The following is a 27,423-nucleotide window of genomic DNA, read 5'->3' as shown; positions in this document are numbered from 1 at the left end:
AGTGTTACAGTAGTAATTTTATTAATAACACTTAATAACCACATAACCAGACCCATAACATGTTACTGAGATTTTCACTGATATATATAGATATTTATTCACACATATATATTATGCATACATACATACATTTTATGGTCAAAAGTATGTTATTGAGTTCCTCCACATTAAACCATCAAGCTGTATCGTCAGTATCACCCGTTACTAACAGGTGTATAAATTACAGCTCATATCTCAACATCTCCACATATAACCATTGGCAGTGCGATGGACTGGATGAAGAACTCAGTGACTTTCATTGTGTCTCTGTTATAGGATACCACCTTTGCCAAACCTCAATTTCTGCTTACTAGATTTGGCCCGGTGATTATGAAATAAAAGCGTTCAAGAAGCAGCACATAAAAATTCACATCATCTGTAGCATCGCTCACTACATAATATTAAACTACCCCTGGAAGCAACAACAGCAGTTGTACACATTTCTCAAAGTAACAAATGCAATGCCAATCACCAGATGGAGTAACGTAAAGCCCATCGCCGCTGAAACCTGGAGCAATGGATTTAAATTCTGTCGAGTTTTAAGTTGTGCTTCACTATCTGATGGTCTGGTGGAACATTATACGTGTGGCAGATGCCAACCTGGATGCACAGTGCCTACTGTAAAGTTTGGTGGAAAAGGGATTATAGTCTGGGACTGTTTTTCAGGGTTTGGACTAGGCCCTATAGTTCCAGTTAAGAGTCATCTTAATGCTTTAGGATACAAAATAATTGTAGACAATTAGGTGCTTCCAACATTTTGGCAACAGTTGGGGTAAGGCCATTTACTGATCAAGCATGTCTGTGCCCCAGTGCTCAAAGTGAAGTTGATGAAGACATGGTTTGATGTGAAGGAACTTGAGTGGCCAGGACAAAGCCTTACTCCCAATGAACACCTTTGTGATGGAATAGAACACATCAGTATCTGACTTCACGAACGCACCCTACTCCGAGCATGCGCATGTCTTAGTTCTGAAGTTGAAAGTGTTAAAATTCAATTTGTCTGAACTAGACCAGAAATACTGAAAAAAATCCTCCTTAACACCACTTACACTTAATAATAAATAATATCATAATGCTACACTGCCAAGACAATTTACATTATATTGTTAGGAATACAAACATGTACTCCTAACACTATAGTGCTGGGGTGGCTGTTTAGGTGTCTGTCCCCTCTCTGTGGAGTAAAGAGGTTTTTTTTAGCTCCATTGCCGCGCCTGTCTCACCACAGCAGGCCCTGCCTCCACGGCTGAGATCATCAGTCTTGATGATCTAAGACAATCTAACGCTTTCCTATAAAAAAACATTAGGAAGCTAATGCACATGCGAGGTAAAGAGCTGCGCCAATCAGCATCTTCTCATAGAGATGCATTGAATCAACATAGGTGCCGCACACAGGTATAGGAAGCAACTCTAGTGGTTGACACTAAAGGGTGTTACTAGGCAACAATTTAAACATTGCCTTTTCTCTGAAAATGCATTGTTTAAATTACATTAAAAAAGCCTGCAGGGACATGCTATTGTCACCAACACCACTACATTAAGCTTTTGTGGTTCTGGTGAATATAGTGTTACTTAATTAAGGAATATTTATTATAAACAAAACAATAGTCACCGTTCATACATAAAAAACTGAAAACAAAACTACCTTATTTACACCAACAACGGGTGAAAATAAAAAGGAAAATTTAAGGAAATTTAAAGTAACAGTATCCTCTGCCTGGGCTCCGACAAGAAAAGAGAGCAACTTTTTCAATACTAGATCTCGGCCCTACAAATGTTCTCTCACAAATTCCTACAGGCACAAAAAATGTTGTCCTAAATTTTATGGAAAGCCTTCCAAGAAGAATGGTGGCTGGTATAGCCAGAAAGGTGGGTGAGCAACTCCATATTAATGCCTGTGGTTTTGGAATGGTATGTCCAACAAGCTCATGTGATAAGGTGTGATTGCCTGGTATTCACATGCTTTTGGCCATATAGTGTAAATTGACACAGATACATATTTTAAAAAAAAACATGATTAAACAGTTTTTGTTTAGAATTTTGTAATCATCTTCTTATACATAGTGCAATTATAATTAAACAGGCGCAAGTTGCACCACAACTACCAAAGCTCATTGTAGTGGTTATGGTTGTATGAATCTATTGGTGCAGTCACAATTTCCTGTCAAGTTGTTCTGGAGTGGTTTGACAAAAATAAAACTCTCCCTGCCACCAAAAATCTGCCTTCTCCGAAGCCATATTGATAATACACATATTACACTTCTTCATTATCGAATGTGACTCCATCCAACCTGGAGGGGGGGAGGTTGGTGGGCTTAATAAATTGACATCCACAGTTTGATAGATTCAAAGCTGATAATGCAGAAGTGTGAGTTCTGCATTGTCTAAGTAGCTTAAGGCTATGGGTGCTGGGGAAAGCCAGGACTCCTGTCGAAACCATTCAAGGACTCCTGCTGAATCTCATTAAAGACTGAAAACAGTCAAACATTCCTTTTAAAACCAATTGAGAACCCTTGATGGAATCAGTCATTTCATATTGTGTTTTGTTGAATATATTAAGACATTCATTTTGGTATAAGCATATTCATTGTGTAGTGATCTAAATTGTAAACATAGAAAGTTACTTTTCATAATACATTTCTACTATTTATTCCTTGTCGTTGTCGTCGTCGTTGAATTGCACAACACAACTCTCTCTCCGGGATCGCTCAGCTTCAAACACAAGAAGGTGGCTTCTAAGAGTTTCATCTGGGCCGGTCTGAATGAGAGATGGATCGTCTTTCTGTTAAAAAACAATGAGAGAAACCAGCATGATTTTAATCTTACGTTAGGTTTACTGTATAATCATGATTATTAATTAATATCTAAGCATGTTCCTGCTTGTGGTTAATTCAAATTACTCACTAAATAAAACAGTCATCTTGTGAAATGAAACAACATTATTAATTTACTACCAAGGTTTTAGATACCATAATGTGCAGGGTATCAATGCGGTAGGCTATACCCCCTTATTTTCCATGTTACAATATAATGCAGAATTGCTATATGAATAGAAATTATGGGTTTTTTGTATAGAACAAATATGGAATGCCTTTGAGTCTTTTATTCGATGCAATGTTCTGCTTTAGAAGTCAATTACACTTGAAGGATTTCAAATGTATATATGTTCCACCCTATTTATGAATTACATAGATAATTATTGGAAAAAAAAACACTTACCCGCCCTAAGCTATTGCTCAGGGATGTCAAAGGTCAGGGACTCTTGAGTGAAGAATTATTTTTTGCTCTTTTATTTATGTGACTAAATGTATAACCTCTTCTATGTTACCTTTTATGTGTGCCATAGTAAATTCTCATCATTATCCCACACAAAATAAAGCCATACAAACAGAAGAGTTTCCAATTTTGCAACACACTAGGAAAAAATTCCTTTTTGACCCCAAAATGGCAGTCAGATATTTCCTTGGACCAAGTACCGTATTTATCGGCGTATAACACGCACTTTTTCTCCCTGAAAATAGGGAGAAAATCATGGGTCTGTGTTATACGCCGATATCCCACATTTACTTACCTGTCTTGAAGCGTGGGCCGGCTTCACAGCGCGCACCGCGGTACTGGAACTTAAATTTCAGGTTCCGGTTTCCGGCGGGACTGAAAGGAAGTGTGCACACTTCCTTTCAGTCCCGCCGGAAACCTGAACCTGAAATTTAAGTTCCAGTTCCGCGGTGCGCGCTGTGAAGCCGGCCCACGCTTCAAGACAGGTAAGTAAATATGGGACAGAGGGAAAGTGCACTAGGGGACACTATGGGAGGGGGGGACACTATGGGAGGGGGGGGACACACTATGGGGGGTGGAGAATACTATGGGAGGGGGGAAAGAATACTATGGAAAGGGGGGACACTATGGGAGGGGGTGGAGAATACTATGGGAGGGGGGGAAGAATACTATGGAAAGGGGGGGACACTATGGGAGGGGGTGGAGAATACTATGGGAGGGGGGGAAGAATACTATGGAAGGGGGGGACACTATGGGAGGGGGGGAAGAATACTATGGAAGGGGGGGAACACTATGGGATGAGGGGGGGAACACTATGGGATGAGGGGGGGAACACTATGGGAGAGGGGGAGAACACTATGGGAGGGGGGGAGAATACTATGGGAGGGGGGAGAATACTATGGGAGGGGGGAGAATACTATGGGGGGAGAATACTATGGGGGGGGGAGATTACTATGGAAAGGGGGGGAACACTATGGGATGAGGGGGGGGAATACTATGGGAGGGGTGGAAATTTCCTTGAATTTCCTTCTGAAAATGAGGTGCGTGTTATACGCCGGGGCGTGTTATACGCCGATAAATACGGTAGTTATTACCCCCTAATTAGAAATTATATCTATTTATGTTATGTTTTTGAAAGTATTTCTCCAATTGCTGTTTAAACATCTGTATGGACTCTGATAAAACGACCTCTTCAGGCAGAGAATTCCACATCCTTATTGCTCTTACTGTAAAAAAAAAAATATTTGCCTTAGATTAAGTCTCCTTTCTTCCAGCCTAAATGTGTGACCTCATGTCCTATGTATAGACCTGTTTATGAATAGGTTTCCAGATAATGGTTTGTACTGGCCCCGAATATATTTGTATAATGTTATCATATCCCCTCAGAGGTGCCGTTTTTCCCAACTAAAGATATTAACAAATTTTAACCTTTCTTCGTAACTAAAGTGCTCCATTCCTTTAAACAATTTTGTAGCTCGTCTCTGCACTTTTTCTTGTGCCATGATATCCTTCTTTAGAACAGGTGCCCAAAATTGCACAGCATATTCAAGGTGTGGTCTTACCAGCAATTTATAAAGAGGCAAAATTATATTTTCATTCTGAGAATTTATGCCCCTATTTATACATGACAAAACCTTACTGCAGATGTCTATAACAATTACCAAATCCTTCTCTTGTGTGGTTATCCCTTGCTTGTGCATTCTTGACCCCGAAGTGCATAACTTTGCATTTCTCTATATTAAATTTCATCTGCTATTTTAGTGCCCAGTTCCCCAATCTATCTAAATCCCTCTGCAGCAAAGCAATATCCTACTCACATTTTATTACTTTACTAAGTTTTGTAATGCTTATTGCAAGACCATTTATAAATATGTTAAACAGAAGCAGTCCCAAAACAGAACCCTGAGGGACACCACTTGCCACTTTTGTCCAGCTTGAAAATTTACCATTAATGACAACTCGTTGTACTCTATCCTTAAGCCAATGTACTACCCAAGAACAAGAATATTCGTCAATACCAATTTCTTCTAGTTTGAAGACTAACTTATTGTGAGGAACCGTATCAAATAACTTGGCAAAATCCAAGTAGATCACATCCACTCCAACACCCTGATCTATACTTCTATTTACTTAATCGTAGAATGCAAACAGGTTAGTTTGGCATGACCTATGTTTCATAAAACCATGCTGATTATTGCTAATAACAAAGTTCTTCCCAATGAATTCCTGAATATTATCCCCTAATAGCCCTTCAAATATTTCCCCAGTCACAGAAGTTAAGCTCACAGGTCTATAATTTCCAGGCAAGAATTTTGAAGCCTTTTTAAATATAGGAATGACATCTGCCTTCCTCCAATCCTCCGGTACAATACCTGAAACAAAAGCATCTTGAAAGATTAAATACAGAGGTTCACTTATTTCCCCACTTAGCTTCTTAAGTACTCATGGGTGAATACCGCCAGGTCCCGGAGCTTTATTTACATCTATTTTTTTTAACTGCTGCCATATTGTTATTTAGGGCCCCCACCTGCCGCTCATGGGTGGTGCCCGGGTGAGGGGTTAGCTCCCCCTTTAATTTAATAGCCCCCACTCGCGTGGCACCAGTGGAGGCTCGAAAGGGGGGACACTAGGTATTTTTTTGAGGGGGGGGGTTACTAGACATGCCCCTACTCGCGATATAGCGAGTAAGTGCAGAATTTACTAATACTAAGTAATCTTTAGTCTTTTGGTAGATAGCTCCTTAATGCCGTGGGAATTAGGGAGTTATCTGCTAAGTGGCTGCAAGATGCAGCCATGGCATGAATCGGATCGGAATTCCATTAATTCAAATGAAATTCCGATTTGAACAAAGTCCCGAATTGCGTCCCAACATGAATGGAGAAACTGTTCATATTCTGTTCGAATGAAATTCGGTAGTTTTGCCGACGTCCGTTATTCACCAGATCCAATTTTTCCCCATAGGATTGGCTGAGACTGACAAAGAGGGAGATCAGGGGCAGAGCCAGCACAATTCAAACACAGCCCTGGCCAATCAGCGTCTCCTCATAGAGATGAATTGAAGCAATGAATCTCTATGAGGAAAGTTCAGTGTCTGCATGCAGAGGGAGGAGACACTGAATGTTTGGATGCATTTTAGGCAGCCATGACCCAGGAAGCACCTCTAGCAGCCATCTGAGGAGTGGCCAGTGAAGTTATCACTAGGCTGTAATGTAAACACTGCATTTTCTCTGAAAAGACCGTGTTTACAGCAAAAAGCCTGAAGGTAATGATTCTACTCAACAGAACAAATTCAATAAGGTGTAGTTGTTCTGGTGACTATAGTGTCCCTTTAACCCCTTAAGGACCAAACTTCTGGATTAAAATGGAATCATGACATGTCACACATGTCATGTGTCCTTAAGGGGTTAAACAAAAAAATGTGAAATTACAGTAGAACCAATACACACCAAAAGGTTTTTCTCTAAATATACAAAACTGCTTGTGTCTGTAATGTGAAGAAACTTTAAACATGATGTCAACAATAAATGAATATAACTGATCAAGTGGCTCCTTTTTAAGACTTTGTGGCAGTAGAAAATAGATTTTTAGAATTTGTAACACTTACTGCGACTGCTGAAATAAAACTGCTGATGAGGTAATAGTCTGCTCCACTATGTGCCATGAGTTGCATAGGGATCATTACACGGTGCATAGCTGGAACGGTGTAGGTCGTTTTTGTCACAAAGTCACAAACTTCAATTGTTGATCCTTTGCAGCGTATTTCTCCCTTTAGAAATTGATACAAAAATGCTAAATTGCAATTACAGTTACACTTCATTTAAAAAGTGATAAAATGGTGTAGAATGTTGCAGTCAAATTGAACAAAGAATTCAAATTTAAATAGAGGCCCCCACCCCCACATTTCAATAAATAAAAACTACGAAGGACGTTGCTCATCTGAGCTTAATTTACTAAAAAGAATGACTGGTAACCTCTGGCACTCCAGCTCTTTTAGATTGCATTCCCCATGATGCCAACGTCACTCAAAGTAGCTGATGGGTTGCAACTTGCATTGAATCACATATGGGGATATGGTCGTATGATAAACCCAACGTTTGCAAATAGCAAATCGTGAGGTGGAAAGACAGAGGTGAAACAAGTTGGCGCATTATAAATTAAAAAAATACACTTACAAGTCTATTCCCTAAATTTAATTTTAGCTGATTAAATTACAATTGTAAATCTGAGGCTAAAGTAGTCAAACTAACTAGAGTCGAGTTTTTCAGAAGTTTTAAAAATCAACTATTTTAGCCTCAATGTAGCAATTCATATTAAGTTACTAAAATAAGAAGTTTAGTGGACAACCATGTTAGCAAAATGCCCCCATTTATTCCAAAACCTGTTTCTGATAAATACATTTTCTTTGGGGGGTTTATATTACAGTTAACAAGAAAGCACTACAGTAACTTGTGCTTTTATTACTGTTTACTATTCCTTTTCTTAAAATATTTTATATTTCTTTTGATGAGATATTGGGAAATTGCCTTTCTTAAAAGGACAATCTAAGCTCCAAAAACGTGGTTTTAATACATAGATCATGCCCCTGCATTCTCATTGCACAAATCTCAAGCATTTTGAAGTTAAAGGAACACTATAGGTAAGGGATCCAAACGTGTATTACTGACCCAATAATGTAGGGTGCCGACTCCCCTTAAAAAGATAATAAACATACCTTTCTTTCAGTGTTGCGCAAGTCCATCAGCGCTGGTCCTTCCCCCTATTTGCCTCCTTGGCTGAGATCATCAGAATTGACGATCTCAGCCAATGAAATGCTTTATTACACTGAATGTCAGAATTGATATCAGCCAATCCGATGCTTTCCTGTGGGAAAGCATCGGATTGGCTGAGATAGTAAATTCTAATGATCTTAGCCAAGGAGGTGGGGCAGGGGCGGAGCCAGACAGCCTACTGGGTATTCACAGGTAGCAATGTAAACACTGTCTTTTCTCTGAAAAGGCAGAGTTTACATTGAAATGCTTGCAGGGACTAACTATACTCACCAAAACGATTATCTTAAGCTGTAGTTGTTCTGCTGACTATAGTGTCCTTTTAAATCACTTTGTTCATCCAGCCCTAGCTGAGACTCACACAGCCTCCCTATAAACTTCCTGATAAAGAAGTCTATTTATTTTTTGTTTCTCTTACTGCACATTGGGTTTAATTTAGAATGTCTTATCTCCTGCTCTATTAATAGACTGGTAGGGCCCGCAACAGCTTCTTGTGTGTAAGTTCAATTAACAGGGTAAAAGATTATAACTTCTAAAGTAAACACACCGCGCTGCAAGATCTAATTAAATTTTATTTCCGAAGATAAATTGACCCTGAATGATGCATAGGTCCACTGTAGACTGGTAAGTGCAATATGTAAAAACATATATGACAAACTATACATGTTGCTTATTGGTGAGATGTAGCTGAATACAGGTTGGGAGACTATGTTTAGCTGCATGTAGTTACCTATTTTTTTTCCTTTAGCTAGCCCCAACGTAAATTATAGTTCATAATTTGAAAGCTGTGTACTTAATAAGAAAATTATAAAATTATGGTTGGTATTTTTTTTCAGTGAAAGAAATAAATTTAGCCACTAGATGTCACTGTAAATACACACAATAACACATTAAGCAATCTCTACATGAACATTAAGCAAATGCATATCATGACTTTGTTTCACATTTATGGAACACTTTAAACAAATATTCATGTTCATTTTTAATTCATTGTTTTCCTTTACCACTTAAAGGGACACTGTAGGCAGCCGACCACTTCAGCTCATTGAAGTGGTCTGGGTGCAAACTCCCATCACCCTTAAACCTGAGCATTTAATTATTGCAGTTTTTATAAACTGCAATAATTACCTGCTAGGGTTAAGTCCTTCTCTAGTTGCTGTCTACCAGACAGCCACTAGTGGGACTTCCGGGTTCTTAGATGACTTGTTCCTGGGTCGGTACTGCCAATCCAAAGCTTTTCCATAAGCATTGATAGGTTAGTATACATGGGCATGAAAACATAGTGGTGCACCAAACAAATGGTCCCTGAGACCATCTGACCATCTATTTTGGTTAAAGCGCCTCAGTGTGACAACCAACAGAGGCATTTTAACCCTGCAATGTAAACATAGCCATTCATGCAGAACAGCAATGTTTTCAGTTCCATGATTAAAACTACAGGGACATGGCACCAAGACTACTTCATTGAGATTAAGTGGCCTGTATACCATCAGTGTTGCTTTCAGATTAAGTGATTTTAGTGCTTAGACCAGTGGTCCCCAAACATTTAAGGTTCAAGGCGCCCTTAATATTTCAGTATTTTTCCAAGGCACCCCAAGTCAAAATTTCTAGGTTGTATATCTGTACAGCACTGCGGTATTTACTGGCGCTATAGTGTAATGTACAATGTTGGTGTTTGAAGGGGTGCTTGTATATAGTTATTGTGTTTTAATACAGGGGTGTGTTTGTATGTAATGTTTGCGTTTGATTGCAGGGGTGTGTCTGAATGTAATGTTCACTTTTAAATGTGGATGTACATTTGTGTGAAGTATTTGTGTTTGAGTGAAGGGGTGTGTTTGTATATATATTTCTTTAGTTTGAATGCAGGGGTGTGTTTGTATGTAATATTTGTGTTAGATTGCAGGAGTATGCTTGTATGTTGTGCTGGTGTTTAACTGATTGGATGTATGCACATACGCTACTACATACATACATACATACATACATACCTTACACAGATATACATGCACATTAACACACATATGCATATAAATACACCAACACATTCACACAAATTCATATAAACACCGACACATACACACACATAGATACACACATGCACCCTGACACACACAAACATTGATACATGCCACACCATGACACAGATCCACACACTGACATAAAAACACACACCCTGACACACAGAGGCACATACACAGATGTGTGCGCACACACAGACGCACACTGACATATATACACACACACAGATGCACACCCTGACACACACACCCTCATACTCACTCACACATATATACACATACTCACACACATACAAACTCTCATACACATACACACACTCTTACATATACACTCATACACATACACACACTCATACTCACACTAATATACACACTTACACTAATACACACACTCAAACTCATACAAACAGTCACACACAAGTGATTTTTTATATCTCCAGCCACCCTCCTGTTAGCTTACCTTGTGTGTCCAGGAGGGTGGCTTGGAGTCCTGGTCCTGCTGGGGGTAGTGAAGGAGTCTGGAGCTCTTCGTGCTCCTCTCCCCTCATGCCTCCTCTCCCTCCTGCACCATCTCTCTGCATGACACTGGGAGGAAGTGAAAGGCTGTCACTTCCTCCCAATCGCAGACATTACAGGGGCCCGGTCGCAGTCTTAAAGGACTGAGGCACTCGACCGGGTCCCTGTTGAGCAGTAATGTTTCTCCAATGCTATAATCATAGCATCAGGGAAACATTCCGCGGCACCCTTGTGTGCACTTCGTGGCGCCCTGGCACACAGTTTGGGAACCGCTGGCTTAGACTATTCCTTTAACCCCTTAAGGACCAAACTTCTGGAATAAAAGGGAATCATGACATGTCACACATGTCATGTGTCCTTAAGGGGTTAACTTGACAGTAATGCCTGCTCAACAATGATAGTTTGAACCAAATCCAACAAACAAATTCTTTTTGTGAACGATTGTTACAACGGAGAGAGTGAGAAACATTCTAAAGTATTGTGATTGTTAGGGGGACCGAATGATGTCAGAATACAATCTAAGGGAGTTATCACGATGAATGGAAGAAGTGCAACAATTATTCAGGGCCACTTATATGTTAAATCCGGCATGATGGACTTTGCATCCAATATCTTTGTGAGACAGCTGCAAAAGAAAAAGAAAAAAAAGACAAGAAAAGAAAAGAAAAGAAAAGTAAAAAGAAAAAAATATATATAAACCCCCCCAAAATCCCCAAAACACAGGGTAAACTGCACAGACAAGAGCATGACTACAAGCTCCAATTACAGTAATAAAACCATCCACACTTGAACCCAAGTGAAGGAAATAGGTTGTTGATCCAGGGCTACCTTCGTATTCATTACTATCAGGCAGACTGTGAATAGTGGTTATATATTATAATTTATAAAGCAACAACATTTTCTGCAGCATTGCACAATAGGTGGACTAACAAACAAGTAGTTGCAACAAGACAAGTTGCATGTACCGGAACAAAACGTACAGAGGGCCCAACTCAAATGAGCTCACATTCTAACGGGAGTGGGGTAAAATGACACAAGAGGTACTTCATCTACCCTTAACAAGTGAGTTGCTAGAAAAGTTTACAATGAGGGCTTAGATTTTTAGATGACACAGTTCCAAGAGAAGAAGCAAATTGGTTAAAGAGTTATGGACAGTGAAAGCTGTTAACAGTTTAATTATGTTTTATATAGTACCAACATGATGGATATGCCTTGTTGAAGAAGTGGGCTGTCAGTAATTTTTGAAAGAATAATTATTAACACAAGTATTGAAAAAGTAACTTTCTTACTGCCGATTGTTCATTTTCTCATATATTCACTATATATTAAATTCCATTATAAACAAATGGAGCTTTGTTTATGCATAATGAACAGAACAGCTACTTTTAAAGACTGGTATTGTTCACAGGCAGACCCGCAATTTTTTTTTTTTTTGTACTATAATGCTATATTATATTCACACTCATTTATTATTCATTGTTTCGAACATTCTTTAATAATCACATTTTTATGTAGCTCTAAGATATTCTGCAACACTTTACAGTTATACGGTGGGGATATATCAAAGAGAAAAATTGACAGACAAATGAATGTTGACAGCTACAACAGGTGAAGATGAATACCAGAACACCTGTGGCTTGAAAGTAAAGATAGACACTTAATTTTCACTGCTACACTAGAGTCATCTACACTACGCTATTTTATAAGCAAAAGATCATCATCACCCCCATCATTGATAATAAATTTAAGAAAAAACGGTTTGTTAATGTACACATTTTAGATTTTTAATGTTGACACCTTGCCATGTTGTGCTAATAAATTCAAATAAGGAGAAAAAAAATAATATAAAAAGGTAAACAAACAAACAAAATGCTAATGCCTGCCATGACATATTGTACAATTATATTTTTCTCTGATTATGTCTAGCATTGTTCCGTGATCAAATTGGGAAGCTTAGATAATGGTCAATATAATGGAAAATTGTATGCCCAGAACACTTATCCAATTCATTGCACCTTCTCCAAAATGTCCAGGAATTTACCGCTCAATTTTCAATTCACGACAATTCATTGTTTAGCGAATAAATTCTCGTACTTGGTAAATAACTCAATGAGCATTTTTCTTAAATTAAGAAAAACATTTTTTAAAGATAGGACAGTTTAAAACATCCAACCCATCATAGGACGAAAAAGATGCTCTGTCCACATTTCCAGATAACTAATTTATCAGTGGAAACCATTAAATTAAATAGATAATCCCTACCCTGGTCTCTGTGTAATTGGATTCCGCTCTGTAAGTGGCAACAAAAATAATGATTTGTTTTATGGATACTTTTTTAATTTCATTTGCAGAGTAGAATACTTAACCTTTCTTTTTAAAAGACATGTTCTCCAAATTAGCATCAACACAGGAAGATTATTTGATCTGAATTTCAGCTCATAAGCAATTCTAATTAATATAAACAATAGAGGAATAGGATCCAACGGTTTCATCTGGTGGGCGACCAACGTAGTTTTGTTATGCTCCTTTTTTATCATTTACATATTAAAACAGGATTGCTTTGTTGTGGCATTCCATTGATAACCATGAATAGCTTCTAAGGAGACAAAGGAGATTCTTCCAGTAATTACACTTTAATTAATGAATTACCTATATTTTACCTAAATACAATGTACCATCTAAAAAATTAAAAAATAAAAAATAAACATATCCTAATCTTTATGTTAGATATCAATATTATATTCTGGTTATATATCATAGTACAGCATAACCTATTTATGGGACATTCTAATTTCTAGGTATGTTTTGCCATCTGTTTGATATCTGATCCCATATAAACACCAGATTCCTCTGGAATGAACAATTGAGAAATTTGTACCCACCACTGTGTCATCATCACAATCTTTAAAATAATATTCATCATGAGAACATAGATGTATGTAAATTGCATCTTTAGAAATAAAAGTTTCCAGATCTGGGAAAGGTTGGTAGCTTTTGGCCTGGGGGACAAGTACAAATGAATGGCCTTTTTGTCTGCACTTGGAACTCACTGATCCCACTGTGGATGGTTTGGCTCACACAGACCAATTAGAACTGATGAAGCTTACTTATTTTTTATATTTTACAAATTAGACTAAACACCAAAGTCACAGAGCGAAACATGCACGAGGCCGTCCAACATCTTCAAAATCCCCACTGGAAAGCGTTGATTCAGAAGGTGACCTAGCCAGTACCAGCAAAGCCTCTGTGCTAGAATTAAGGTAAACAAAAAAGGTTTTTTAACCCTTCATTCAAGAAGCGGATGGGGGGAATCGACACCTACAAGATTAGGGACAAGGACACTATAGATTTAGGAATACAACTTTGAATTCCTAACGCTTTAAATGGGGGCAGTGAAGGCAACTGGTGTGAGTCTGCACTCCCAACTTCTGCAGGTCAGCAAATAAGGATATTACAAAGCAATATATATTTATTTATGTATTATTCATTTTATTTGTTTTGCCCTTGTCACTCTACACATTCTACATGCCATTTACCTTTTCCTAAAAGGACCACTCCAGACATTATCACACCATAACAATTTCATCACAATTAGGTTGTTATGGTGCAAGGAGGATCCTTATTCTTATTATTGTTATTATTATTATTGCTGGTATTTATAAATCAACATATGTCACAGCGCTGTACAATTAGTTGAGAACGTACAATATCCACAGACAAATACAAAAGGTAGAGATAGCCCTGTCCGTAAGCCGAGATCTAGCCATTGAAGCTCTTTTATACAAAGTGCTTAGCTAGCTAGTTAAACCATTAATGAACAGTTTTACCGCAAACTCTTAAATATGGCCCTTGATCACACTGCCCCTACACTACATCTGATGGTCCCAGGATTCAATCAGGGAGCCTCTAACTGGGCATTGCTCATAGATTATGAGTGTCCGCTCATGCTGATAGGCTAAAGCTGATAGGCATCAGCTGCTTATAACTCACCATTGAGCAAAAGTGTGTATCTTTTTTTTGTTCTGTTTAATGATTGGGGAGTTACTGATGGGCTTAAAGCATCTCTCAGTCGAGGCTTCTGGATTGTAGCCTCATTCCATCAGAATATGTGAAGTCTTGCCGTCTTCCTGAGTTTAGGGGTAAATATTTATATAAATGTTTAATCCCAGAAGGTAAGATTGTGCCAGGCACCTTCTGGCACCATAACAATTTCAATGCACTTAAGTTTTTATGGCACCCGGAATGTCCCTTTAATTTAGCCCTTTTCCCATTACTGACATGTCGGGGAAGAAGCTGGCTGATGTCACGGTGCAATATATCAGTATATATATATTTTTTGCTTGTTTGTTTTGCATATATATAATGCACAATAATAAACGTACAAGTTGTGTCTAAATGACTAAAGAGTTTAATATACTTATCCACATTCCACAATCAAAGACAAAGAAAACAAATGACAAAACCCATTGTTTGAGGGCTTTGACAAATGCTGGCTCTGTTTAAATAATAATAGACGTTTGAAAATTGGCTGTTTCCCTGCACACACACTTACTACAAGAAGGATTAGCCAGGTTCATCCACTGCACAGAGATACAGAGCAGATTGAGCCGTTGTGGTGAAATTTGATCCTCACTATTGTCAAATCTGAACTCGAACAAAGGCTGAGTGCAAAACAGTGGTGCACACGGTACTAGCAGTTTCCTTGACTACACACTAATTTGAATCTACAAAGGCTTTTTTCCTTCTCTCATTATAGTATCATGGAACCTCCTCCAGGATTTTATCATCTGTCACTCACAATTCTATTTCCTAAGGTTCCGTGTGTCTTGGATTCATCAGTCATTCCTGATGAGGCTGCCTGCACACAGCAAGATGTGCTGGCAAGATGTATGGATTGCAAATGGCATTTAATAATTCTTCTAAAAGACACGTAGTATATCTATATCATCACATAATATATTATTTATTTATACAATATTTTACCAGGAAGGATACAGTGAGATTTCTCTCATTTTTCAATCACATATATATATATAAAACCAGATAAAAATTGTAGGAAAAAACATGGAACATTTTACCATTCTACACTGTGCCTTAAAATAATATGTAGATTTATAGTAGGATATTGTATGTTTACTCCCTACAGTTAAGGCAGTAGTATATAATTATATATTAAAAGGGCACTACAAGCTTGAGTTGACACCTACATTTGAATTAATTATACATAGATCAGAGAAATTGCTGTTTGGATTTCACAACTTCTGAATGTGCTCTTCCTGTACCAGAGAGAGTAATTGCTCTCACCATTTTTTTCTACAATAACAAAAATAGCACATAGGTTCCTTGGTGGCTACGGTTTCGTGATTAGCAGCCAGCGGTATAAAGCTGAAAATAAAATTACAACTCCTATATACATGTCCCCAGAGTACTGCACTGTATGGATACATTGTATATGATCAGTACTGCTATAGAAAATGTATGGAACATCATTATTGGCTGAGCCAACTCTCGGTCTAAGTATGGCTCACTGCAGAAACAGGAAGTTCAAATGTGAGAGAGTTTTATTAGGAAGGGTTTTTTGTTGTTGTTTTTTTTTAACAAATCTTGTTTTTATTAACAATCATTATTTGACATAGTATTAATGGCAGCTAACATAATACACATATGCTGTCATGATTTATATTAGCTATACAATGGTAAAAAACTTGCACGTGTACATGTGTATGAGAGTTCTAAATGGACCACATGCCCTGAGTAGATGAGGTCTATACACTAGGTTTGTCCTTACTCAAGAATTTGATAATGAAAGAAGCAAACAGCAAGCAAAGATGCCAGTAATTGTATTCAAGATTTGCATGGGGTATCAGGTCGAGGTCTCTCTCATCCCAGGCGCTAAAGGGACTTCTGAGGAAAATGCTGGACAGAATATAAATATTTCGGCAAACTGAATGAAGTTATTTGATAAACTGATCTCATAAATGCAATATGAGGTATGCATAGCATCTAAATTGTTGTATTTTTTAAATGAAAACCTTGGTCTTTTTTAACTTCTTCTGCTGTAGGTGAAACTAGATCCCTGGTCCATGTACTTGAAAATAATATACATAGAATATTATATCCACCAATTTGGGAAGTGTGACAACAAACAAGGAAATTGCTAATTTTCAGAGTGATTTGCGCAGAGCGTATAATGATGTGCTCACACTGCACGTTATGGAGGTCTGGTGCCCCCAAAGTGGGAAAGGAGCAAATATTGTGATTGTCTGTCTAAATACAAGTCTATTGAAACTTTGTTATTTTGTTTGAGAATTTAAAAATCTCTCTATAATTCCCTGCAGACCCTGATTTTTAAACTTTCCTTTAACCCCTTATTAACATTTCCGTCTTTTACTTCTAAAGTTGTGTCCTTAAGGGGTTAACTAGTTAAAGAGGTTTCTAGTTATTGCTGCTTACCCTGCTGCAGGCAGGTTCAGACAGGAGTGTAAATTATACCATGATACTTGCTGCAAGTGTAGGCTATAGGCGTGGCCAATTTACCAGACGCAGTCTTTCAGTACATATACATTACACATTTGTCTATGATAAACAAAATGAGTTTACGGCATGTTTTGAAGGAGTACTGTCCCTTTTTAAAGTTCTGTTATTCCAAAATGTAACAAATGTGAATTTGTATCAAAAAGTTGTGAAAAAAAGAATTTTTGGAGAGAAGTCTGGAACGTGTGGGAGGGAAATAGGCCTACCCTAAATAAGCCCACTCCTGCTACGTCTCCAGTCCAGATGGATGCACCCATAGGCACAAATGAATGATCCCTAGAAATGATGCAATTACACTATTATGTGTTAATGGTTGCCATGGAGGGCACACAAAAGGAATGTTGGTTCAATGTTCATTGTAAAATATTCATAGACCTATGTAATGACCTCTGCAAAGTTCTCGTTACTGATAGGCATGAAGGAGCCTCTAAACTTTGATCAGAGACGAGGTTCCATGAGGAAGAGAGATCCCTCATCCAGAGCCATACCCACCCATAACCTGCTATTAGGGTAACCTAAACCGACCAGTTAAATCATGGTGGGGACCTACCTATGCTATCATCTCTAATAACCTCAGGTGACCACCTCAAACAGCTGTGAGACTTAACCTCTCCCCTGTCTCCCCCTCCACCCTCCCCTCCTCACCCCCCTGTCCCAGTTATTCAGGTTACTTTACTTTCTGTTAATTTAATAAAATAGTAACATGTACACAATGTGAAATGTTCATTTTATGTTGGAAAGAGGCTGCTGAGAAAATGTGTATCTCTCACAGTTGACGAGCAATATTATGTTTACCTGTGACCCTTCTGTACACATCTCCGAGGACAACTGCTTATTGTATAACTTTTACTTTATGATATATTTTATACTGTGTACCTACAATAAACTGCTAATAAAAAATGTTTTAAAAAAAATTAAAACGTTGTGAAGAAATAAAATAAATGTAGAAATTCACATTTCAAGATGGGCGCCTCCATCTTAGCTCCCTGGTAAGAAGTGTTATAAGCACCTGGCAATCAGCATGGGCAAAGCAAACGGAGAGGAGGAGAAATGAAACAATGATTCTATTTCAGCTCCTAATTTGCAGTGTTTGCCTGGTCTCAACTGGATTATGATGTCATTTGCTAAATCTTTAAATTATAAAATTTAAAAGAAAGTTGAACTTCTCACGAGAAAAAGGTTAACACACGTTATAGGTAGTTTTCAAGGTTTTATTGTATGGTGTACATTCCAGAGAAGTGACAGTTTCCCTTTAAGAGAGTTTTCACAAATATAACCAAATATTTTATATTTAGCTGACGTTACAGTGAAGAGTTATGTATGCATTTGAGAACTTCCAATACTTTATGTATTATTTTTCAGTTATTGTTCAAGTGAATGAATAAGTGATATCTAGAACTACCGGTATACAGCAGAGATTTTCACTGTGCATTCTGCAGTTAGAACCAATGAAGTTTAAGGATGGTGGGGTGGTAAGGTGCTAGACTCTGCCCAATGCAATACTGGGCTCTGAAGAAAGTCTGGGTGGATCAGTGGATTTCAGTATACAATGTAAAGAAGCACACGCAAATGCAAAGAAGATAGAATGCAGCTTTAACCCCTTAAAGGGACACTCCAGGCACCCAGACCACTTCTGCTCATTGGAGTGGTCTGGGTGCCAACTCCCACTACCCTTAACCCTGCAAGTGTAATTATTGCAGTTTTTCATAAACTGCAATATTTACATTGCAGGGTTAACTCCACCTCTAGTGGCTGTCTATTAGGTTTCCTGTGCTAGAGCGTCGCTGGACGTCCTCACGCTGTGTGAGGACCTCCAGCGTCGCTCAAAACCCCATAGGAAAGCATTGAAATGATTTTTCAATGCTTTCCTATGGGGAGACGTAATGCGCATGCGCGGCATTTCCGTGCATGCGCATTAGGTCTCCTCGGCCGGTGAGCGAGATTAGTCTCGCCCACCGGCCGACGTAATCACTAGGAGGAGCGTCGCGGAGGCGGAGACAGCGGCGAGGGACATCGCCGCTGTCCCAGGTAAGTGACTGAAGGGGTTTTCACCCCTTCAGTAACCGGGGATTGGTGGGTGGGAGGGAGAGGGACCCTCCAGTGCCAGAAAAACGGATCGTTTTTCTGGCACTGGAGTTTCCCTTTAAGAACCAAACTTCTGGAATAAAAGGGAATCATGACATGTCACACATGTCGTGTGTCCTTAAGGGGTTAAATAAGCTTGGAAGGAGCAATAATTTTCTAGTTAAAGAATTGTGCTTTGGATAGATTTGCGTGAGATATGTATTCACTAAATGTCACCAATGTTTCATATACTTTTGAAACAGTTTTCAATACCACACCTTATATCAGCAACAGGGCCGGCGCGTCCATAAGGCGGCACAGGCGGCCGCCTTAGGGCGCACGGGCTCTGGGGGCGCAAAATTTCAGTGACCGGCAGGAGGGAAGCTCTCCCTCCTGCCAGCCACCATCTCGGCCCCCGGCGCGGCTGTGCTGTGCGGAGATCAGACGCGGCGAGGGAGCTCTAATCTCACCGCTCTGCTCCCTCGCGCGCTGTCTGCTGATACCGCGGGAGCCGAAATATGACGTCATATTCCGGCTCCCGCGGTATCAGCAGACAGCGTGCAAGGGAGCAGAGCGGTGAGATTAGAGCTCCCTCGCCGCGTCTGATCTCCGCACAGCACAGCCGCACGCCGCTCAGCAGGACCCCATGGAAGGATGCATCATCCACACCAGCTCTCCAGGTAAGGAGGCTGGGTGGGAAATGTATATTTATTAAAATAATTAGTGAATGTATGTGATGTGTGTCTGTGAGTGTCTGTGTGTGTGTCTGTGATTGACAGTGTGTGTGTCTGTGATTGACAGTGTGTGTGTCTGTGAGTGTCTGTGTGTGTCTGTGAGTGTCTGTGTGTGTGTCTGTGAGTGACAGTGTGTGTGTCTGTGAGTGTCTGTGTGTGTCTGTGAGTGTCTGTGTGTGTGTCTGTGAGTGACAGTGTGTGTGTCTGTGAGTGACAGTGTGTGTGTCTGTGAGTGTGTCTGAGTGACAGTGTGTGTGTCTGTGAGTGTATTTGTGTGTGTCTGTGAGTGTCTGTGTGTGTGTCTGTGAGTGTCTGTGTCTGTGAGTGACAGTGTGTGTGTCTGTGAGTGTCTGTGTGTGTGTATGTGAGTGACCGTGTGTGTGTCTGTGAGTGTCTGTGTGTGTGTGTGTGTGTCTGTGAGTGACAGTGTGTGTGTCTGTGAGTGACAGTGTGTGTGTCTGTGAGTGTCTGTGTGTGTGTCTGTGAGTGACAGCATGTGTGTGTGTGAGTGTCTGTGTGTGTGTCTGTGAGTGACAGCGTGTGCGTCTGTGAGTGACAGCGTGTGCGTCTGTGAGTGACAGCGTGTGCATCTGTGAGTGACAGCGTGTGCGTCTGTGAGTGACAGCGTGTGCGTCTGTGAGTGACAGTGTGTGCGTCTGTGAGTGACAGAGTGTGCGTCTGTGAGTGACATTGTGCGTCTATGAGTGACAGCGTGTGTGAGTGAGTGCGTCTGTGTGTGTGCATGTGAGTTTAGGAGTGTGTCTGTCAGTGTATGATGAGTGTGTTTGTCAGTGTATGAGTGTGTGTCTGTCAAGTCAGTGAGAGTATGTTTGTCATTGAGTATGTGTGTGACTATCCGTGTGTCTGTCAATGAGTGTCAATGAGTCTGTGTCTGTCAGTGACGTCTGTGTGTTTGTCATTGAGCGTGTGACTGTCAGTGTGTACAGAGTGTAGCGGAGCAGAGCGCAGTACAGGAGCTTCTGTTTCCTGTACCTGGCCAGACTGACAGGAGGTGCTCACAGAGAGAGCACTCCCTGTCAGTTCGGCCGGGTACAGAAAACTGAAGCTCCTTTAGGGGATCTGCTCCGCTAGGCAATGCAACAATAGAGGTAGAAGGCACACCAGGAAGGGGAGTGTAACCACTAATGGGGTGTGGGGTGCACCAAGGGACAGGGAGGGAATGGGAGAGAAACACCAAGAGACAGGGAAAAGAGGGGGGAGGGGAGAAGAACACTAAGGGGCAGGAAGGGACCACTATTGGTCGGGGAGGGGAGCGGGGCTGGTTAAGAGGCACATAGGTGAAGATGTTTTTTTGGGGGGGGGCGGAAAAATGCATCTTCGCCTATGTACCTAAAAATCCAAGCACCGGCCCTGATCAGCAATAACATAAACCATTCTCGAACATTTGACGTAACTTGTCATCTCATCAATTACAGAGCTGATCTAATGTATATGCACCTTTCTGCTCCTATTTTCAATTCTCTAAAACTCTCAACCTTTAAAAGTGTCAAGAACCTTCTCTCAACACCTTCAAAGCTTTTCTATATATCACCTTTTCAAACCAGCATTCCAGACCTCAATCACCACACCCTCTACTGCAGGCCTTTTGTAAAAAAAAAATGCACACTCAACTGACTCTTGCTGTTCCATTGTTTAATGAATCACGGTAGGTTAAATCGGGATATAAACTTTACTTTTACTAGCCCGCTGTAGTCTTAAATACATTGTAACTATACATTTAAGTATAATTTTTGGGTGATGGCACACCACATTTTTTGGGGGGGGAAGGAAAATTTGTTTGGTTTTCTCCTAAGATCTGTGAGCCTTCCAACAAGATGTAACATTGAAACAAAAGAAATCTAAATTTAAAAATAAAAAAATACAAATGAAAAGCCATTAAATGTATCTGTAATTCAGAGCCTGGTTATACTCCTCTTCTGAGCCTGATTCACCTTCCGTAAAGTCATCAATCTTCATAGCTTATGTTCAATCAGACGCTTCTCGTGGGGGATCCCTAGCATACATGTCACATGTGTGGTAACCGTTACTGCATCTCCCTATCCAATGCTTCTCACAGAGAAGTATTTAATGCAACGTTTCTCATAGAGTAGCATTGTACAGGTACAGCGTCCAGCATAAGCCCAGTATGCATGCACTCATTGGACTTAAATATATTCAATAATAGAAACTAAACCCATTAGCGACTGTCTTGACTTTGGTGCTTGTTATGTTCCTTTATAAGTTCACATATTATTAATGCGCCTTTCAGTGTGCTCTACAGCAGTGTTCCCCAACCCAGTGCTCGTGGACCACTAACAGTCCAGGACTTATGTATTTCCCTGTTTTTTTCCAATGGAGATAATGACAAAACCTGGACTGTTGGTGGGCCTTGAGGACTGGGTTGAGGAACACTGCTCTAGAGCAGGGGGTTTCTGAATGGCCTATATCCTGTAGAACTCAAATACCCATGATGCTTTACAAGTCATTACACTGGCAAAGCATCGACAGCTGTAAATCTGCTGTTCAGATCACCTTTCTCTAGAGTCTAGAGCAGTGTTCCTAAACCCAGTCCTCATGGACCACCAACAGTCCAGGTTTTGGCACTATCTCCATTGTAATATACAGGGAAATACATAAATCCTCGACTGTTGGTGGTCCATGAGGACTGGGTTGCGGAACACTGGTCTAGAACAATGGTGACTTAATTTGATACATTAAATGTGTGTTAACTATATTATCCATGATACCCTGCTGACATGAAGATTGGCTAAGCACTATGGAAATGTAGTCCAATTACTTCTGCAGTTCCCGTCTTGGCTATCACTGCTCCAGAGTTGCTGCTCTCTAAACACTTATCACCACTATCATGCATAAAAGACCATTTTATTTACTTGTATTTTGGTGTCATAAAAACAATAAAAAAGCATTGCATTAAAGAAAAAAGAAAAAGACAATCCATTTGCTAATTAGCCAATATCTTCAACTATGGCATTTCCCCTGAATACAGCTTTCCTATTTATTATTTTTGGTTTCTGTATGTTTTGCACACCAAAACCCATTCACTGCTCTTATCAGTTATGAACAGAAGAGCCAGTCCTTACAATAAAAGGAAATGATGTTGCATAATCTTTAAAATACTTTAGTGATGCTGTCTATTTTGGATAGAATCCATTATTCTCTTTAGCGTAATCACTCATTCACATATTAATGACTCCTCTCCGTGGTCAAGATCTTGAAAAACAAGGATAAGAATAGCAACTGTTGCACAAAAGAAAGAAAAATAATAAAATATATATATTTTTTTTAAATAGATCAAAAATACATTTTTAGTTGTATCTTGCTTTGATTAACCCCTTAAGGACCAAACTTCTGGAATAAAAGGGAATCATGACATGTCACACATGTCATGTATCCTTAAGGGGTTAAATAAAAATGTTACCACACAATTTGAATACAAATATGCTGTAAAACCTAGCAATATAATATTTTTTTCGCATGAAATAATATATTTAGATGGTGATGATTATCGCTTTGGAATTATATCACCAGGCAGTAGACTGAAGACTCCTATAAATTATTTGGAGAGTTTATTTACTAAATACTGAACTACCATGACCTGAAAATTTTATTGCAAACTTTCAACTAAAATAGCCAAGCTATTTTACCCTAGTTTGATATACCCTAGTTAGAGAATAATTCCAAATCACCAGTTTTGGGTAAAATTGTGCAATTCAGTTTTTAATTAACTACAAAAAATGTTAATAATGTCTTTTTCTGATAGGAACAGTAGGGGACATTTCTGAAAGTGTCGCTAAAAGAAAACAGGCGATTGCACATATATGGAAAGTAACTGCCTATTACATTTGTCCCCGAGATTTAGCAAAGTGTTCTGAAAAAAAAGTCTCTTATTTGTGATCTCAAATCTGTTCATGTTTATCTAATTGTTCGAAAAATTCTGCCCAATTTAAAGCAGCAGTAAAATAAAAAAGCAAAACAGAACAGTTTTCTGGAGGATGAGGAAGATAAATCCATTGTGTTGAGGGTAAAACATGGCATAACTGGTAAAAATGATGGATAGGGCATAGAAGAACCAACAGATGAAAAACTCAAGAGGATTAAAAATTTGCACCAAAATAAAAAAAGCCAAAAAACTGTCTTTGAGAGCAAGTGTCTGCTATACTTTCATAAAATCGGTTATATCAGAAAAGTGAAACTAATGGGGAGATTTATCAATTTCCCCTTAAGTCTGCTAAATAGCTGTTTAAATTAGAGATTAGCCAGTGAGGTTCCTGATTAAATCAAGTAAACACCTGAAGGCTCCACTAGTTCCAATAATTAGTATTCTTGGGAACATTTGGATTCGCCTGACCTATCTACCCAGGATTTCCTCTTACTATGGGGGAAGGAAAGTAAACATATCAAATATCAACAAGCTTTTAGAATGCTGTTGGTGAGTAAAGATGAGCAGAAGCACCCAAAGATTATGGTTTGTTCTTTATTTCTAGAGCATTGACAATTAAGTGGCCCACCTTCGAGGCACATTCTGGAAGGTCCCTGCTGAGATCATTAGATGTGATTTCAAAATGAACATTAGTGGGTCTAGCTACACAGGAAATAGTAAAGTTATAAAGTAACAAAACACAGAAACCACAACTTTAAAAAAAAAATTAAAAAAATAAACAGTTAGTTCTTTTAACCGGTGCTGATTAGAGACACTTCATCATTTTGTCATAAATGGCACAATTTGGTTTTCAGCTGACTGTAGTTTACTGAGCAGAGAAATAGAGAGATACAGAGAAAGAGGCAGAAATTTGATTTACTTTCACAGCTGACCCATAAACTCTAATAACTCTTTTTACTAGGGATTACACCTACTACATACAATTCATCCAAAAAAAACATCATGAGTTTACTCTGCATATACACAGGGAGGGTTTATCCACTATACAGCTTTGAGAAGCACATTGTAATGGGTGAATGGCATCCCCACTGTCCCTGCATGCAATCATCCCCCCTGGCGGACACCCTGTGCCCCAAAGATGTATGTTTCAGAAGAGTAACACCCATATACCTATTGCACAGTGCTGTGGAATTTGTTGGAGCTTTATAAATAATAATAATAAAGCTGAGAAAATAGCGGCGCTGGATCGGAGGTAAGGTAAGCATTTCTAAAAATTCTATAGTGAAAATATAATTTACCTCTGTGATACAATGTATTTAATACATTTGGGGACAATTAAGGTAAACTTAAAAAACGGATGACAGGTTTACTTTAACAAGTGCTCCTGAGGGGACTCCTATTTGGCATCAAAAGGTGACCCCAGGATTCTCTTTGGTCCCTACACCAATGCTACAAAGTACACTACCAGGTAGTTAACACTGTTGTAGGTTGTAGGCACAAAATGCCATAGTTAGAATTCAAATCCATGGGATCTCTTGCTTGTCAGTCTTAAAGAGGCTAAAGAAAGCAGAAAGAGTGTGTGCATCAGGGTACACCACTCTCTTCTCCCCTGACACCAAGGCTAGCACTATACACTGGAATCCTTCTCCTTTCTTCCCTTCAGTCCTCACAGCAAATGGGGGTAAACAGCAACTAGAGGTCCAGGGGACAATGCAGGTTTTGTATGTGAGAGCACTATGTTTAAATTATCATGAAAGTGCATCTTAAATAATGTAAGTGCCATTTAGTATGCATGTTTATAAAATGTAATGAGTCCAGTGTAATGAATGGCAGTGTTTGTCATGTTTGATATGGGATGAGGGTAATTATGTTTCTGTTTGATATTATATATATATATATATATATATATATATATATATGATAGTTTTATTTAAGCAACCTATAGGCACAGGGTGGCTAAGGAAATACTAGACCGACCAGAATCTCTGGGATGACTGGTAATGCTGTGTCTTAAAGCGGCAAAATTAATATTTCAAAAAAGATAGAATCTTTAGGAAATACTTATACTATGTTGGAATTCCATTGAAATTGCAACTAAGTGAAAAGATATATTTCTTTGTCTCTTTATATTCCCTACAACTGACACTTCTAGACACTGGGCGGAGATACCGCCGTCTAGAAGTCTCAATCTTACAGCTGTCACCAGTGATATTAGCTGTGTCAATGAAGTAACCCGCGGTCTTGCAGGATCCTCCATAGACCTCAATGCTGCGATGTCTGGTCCTGGCACTGCCGGAATTAGAAGAGGACCACCTGGAAGAAGATGGCAGTGCCCGCGAGGGACAGTTTCAGGTAAGTAAATGTTACCTGCCCCTTTCTCTCCCCCTCTGGCCAATCAGCCATCAATAGTAATGTCACCGTTGGAGATCTTTGCAAACTATGCAAAGTCGCCAGATGGTAACAGTGCTGTTTAAAAATATATTATGTTACCGTAGTGTCCAAGATTCTGGAGGGAAAAAAAAACCAGATAGAAAGTACATCTAGAAATTACATAAGTCTTCCATCTTCCATGGTTTTAGTTTAGAAGTCCAACTGACCTAGTATGCTATGTTCCATTTCATTCCGAGGCAGCGAAACATAGCATTTGTAATACCATTTCATGCTCATTTTGATGAACCTACCATTTCCCCCAAAACATTAGGGCAGATGATTTTAGATATAAAAAGGATGTTGATCTCCAGAGAGTTTCTCAACTATTCATTGAAGTCACAGGAGAGATCAAGAAAGGAGCCCTCACTCTTCCTATATATATATACACACTTATTTAGGTTCAATGGCCTATATAGCTAATTGGAAAGGCACGGAAAGGAAAGGTGAAGAGGCCAAGGGAACCAACTGGCAAAAGCAACTTTTAAAGCTTCTACACTGGTGTGATTGCCATAACAATGTTACAGGATCCGAAAATGATAGTTTCCCTCTCCAGTTACTCAACTTTACATAGGGACCTTCTCCACTAACCTCCACTGGAAACGTTGTGATCACCATTAGAGAGCGTTTCGTACGGGATGGTAGAATCCAAGAGTTGTGCATTTTTTAAGTTCTCTGAAATCTTACATATTATTGCATGTAATATGCTAATTGATATGTAGACAGATATAACCAGAGATACAATAAGATCCTTCTATGAAGATTGACCTATACTGTCTTTGCTTTGTTAAAAATCGCCCTTCTTTTAAATGTTGTACATTCTGTTTTAAATTAGATTGTGCACACTTTTCTGGTGCCTTGCATAAATATGTTTGGTTGCATATTGTTTTAAATATACAAGTAGATATGCAATTAAAACAAACACAAAAAGAAAAGAAAAACATTGTGTTTTCATTTATCTGCTTTTAGAACTTTCACTCATTCTCCTCTCGCACTAAATCAACACACAAAAAATGTTGAACAAGACATTTTTACATTCACCTGCATGTAGCAACTTGCTGTGAACATGTATGCACCTATTTTAGCTTGCAGGCATGCTCATAGGAGACATGGAAAGAGTGAATAAACCTGTACGCATTGTGGAGCCA

The 27,423-nt window shown here is 39.1% G+C and overlaps 1 protein-coding gene across 1 annotated transcript in view; it reads right to left on the bottom strand.

Moving 5' to 3' along the window:
• Positions 1-2,038: 2,038 nt before the first annotated feature.
• Positions 2,039-27,423, bottom strand: part of LOC134578072 (uncharacterized) — a 125,505-nt gene continuing 100,120 nt past the window's right edge. Inside the window, exons 14-15 of the mRNA XM_063437046.1 lie at positions 6,920-7,081; positions 2,039-2,821 (exon numbers count right to left, since the gene is read on the bottom strand). Of these exons, the coding sequence (XP_063293116.1) occupies positions 2,687-2,821; positions 6,920-7,081 (297 nt within the window). The 3' untranslated portion in view covers positions 2,039-2,686. The remainder of the gene's footprint in view (positions 2,822-6,919; positions 7,082-27,423) is intronic.

The sequence above is a fragment of the Pelobates fuscus genome, chromosome 11 (assembly GCF_036172605.1).
Source record: "Pelobates fuscus isolate aPelFus1 chromosome 11, aPelFus1.pri, whole genome shotgun sequence".
NCBI classification, from domain to species: Eukaryota; Metazoa; Chordata; class Amphibia; order Anura; family Pelobatidae; genus Pelobates; species Pelobates fuscus.
This window is presented reverse-complemented; position numbering and strand designations above follow the sequence as displayed.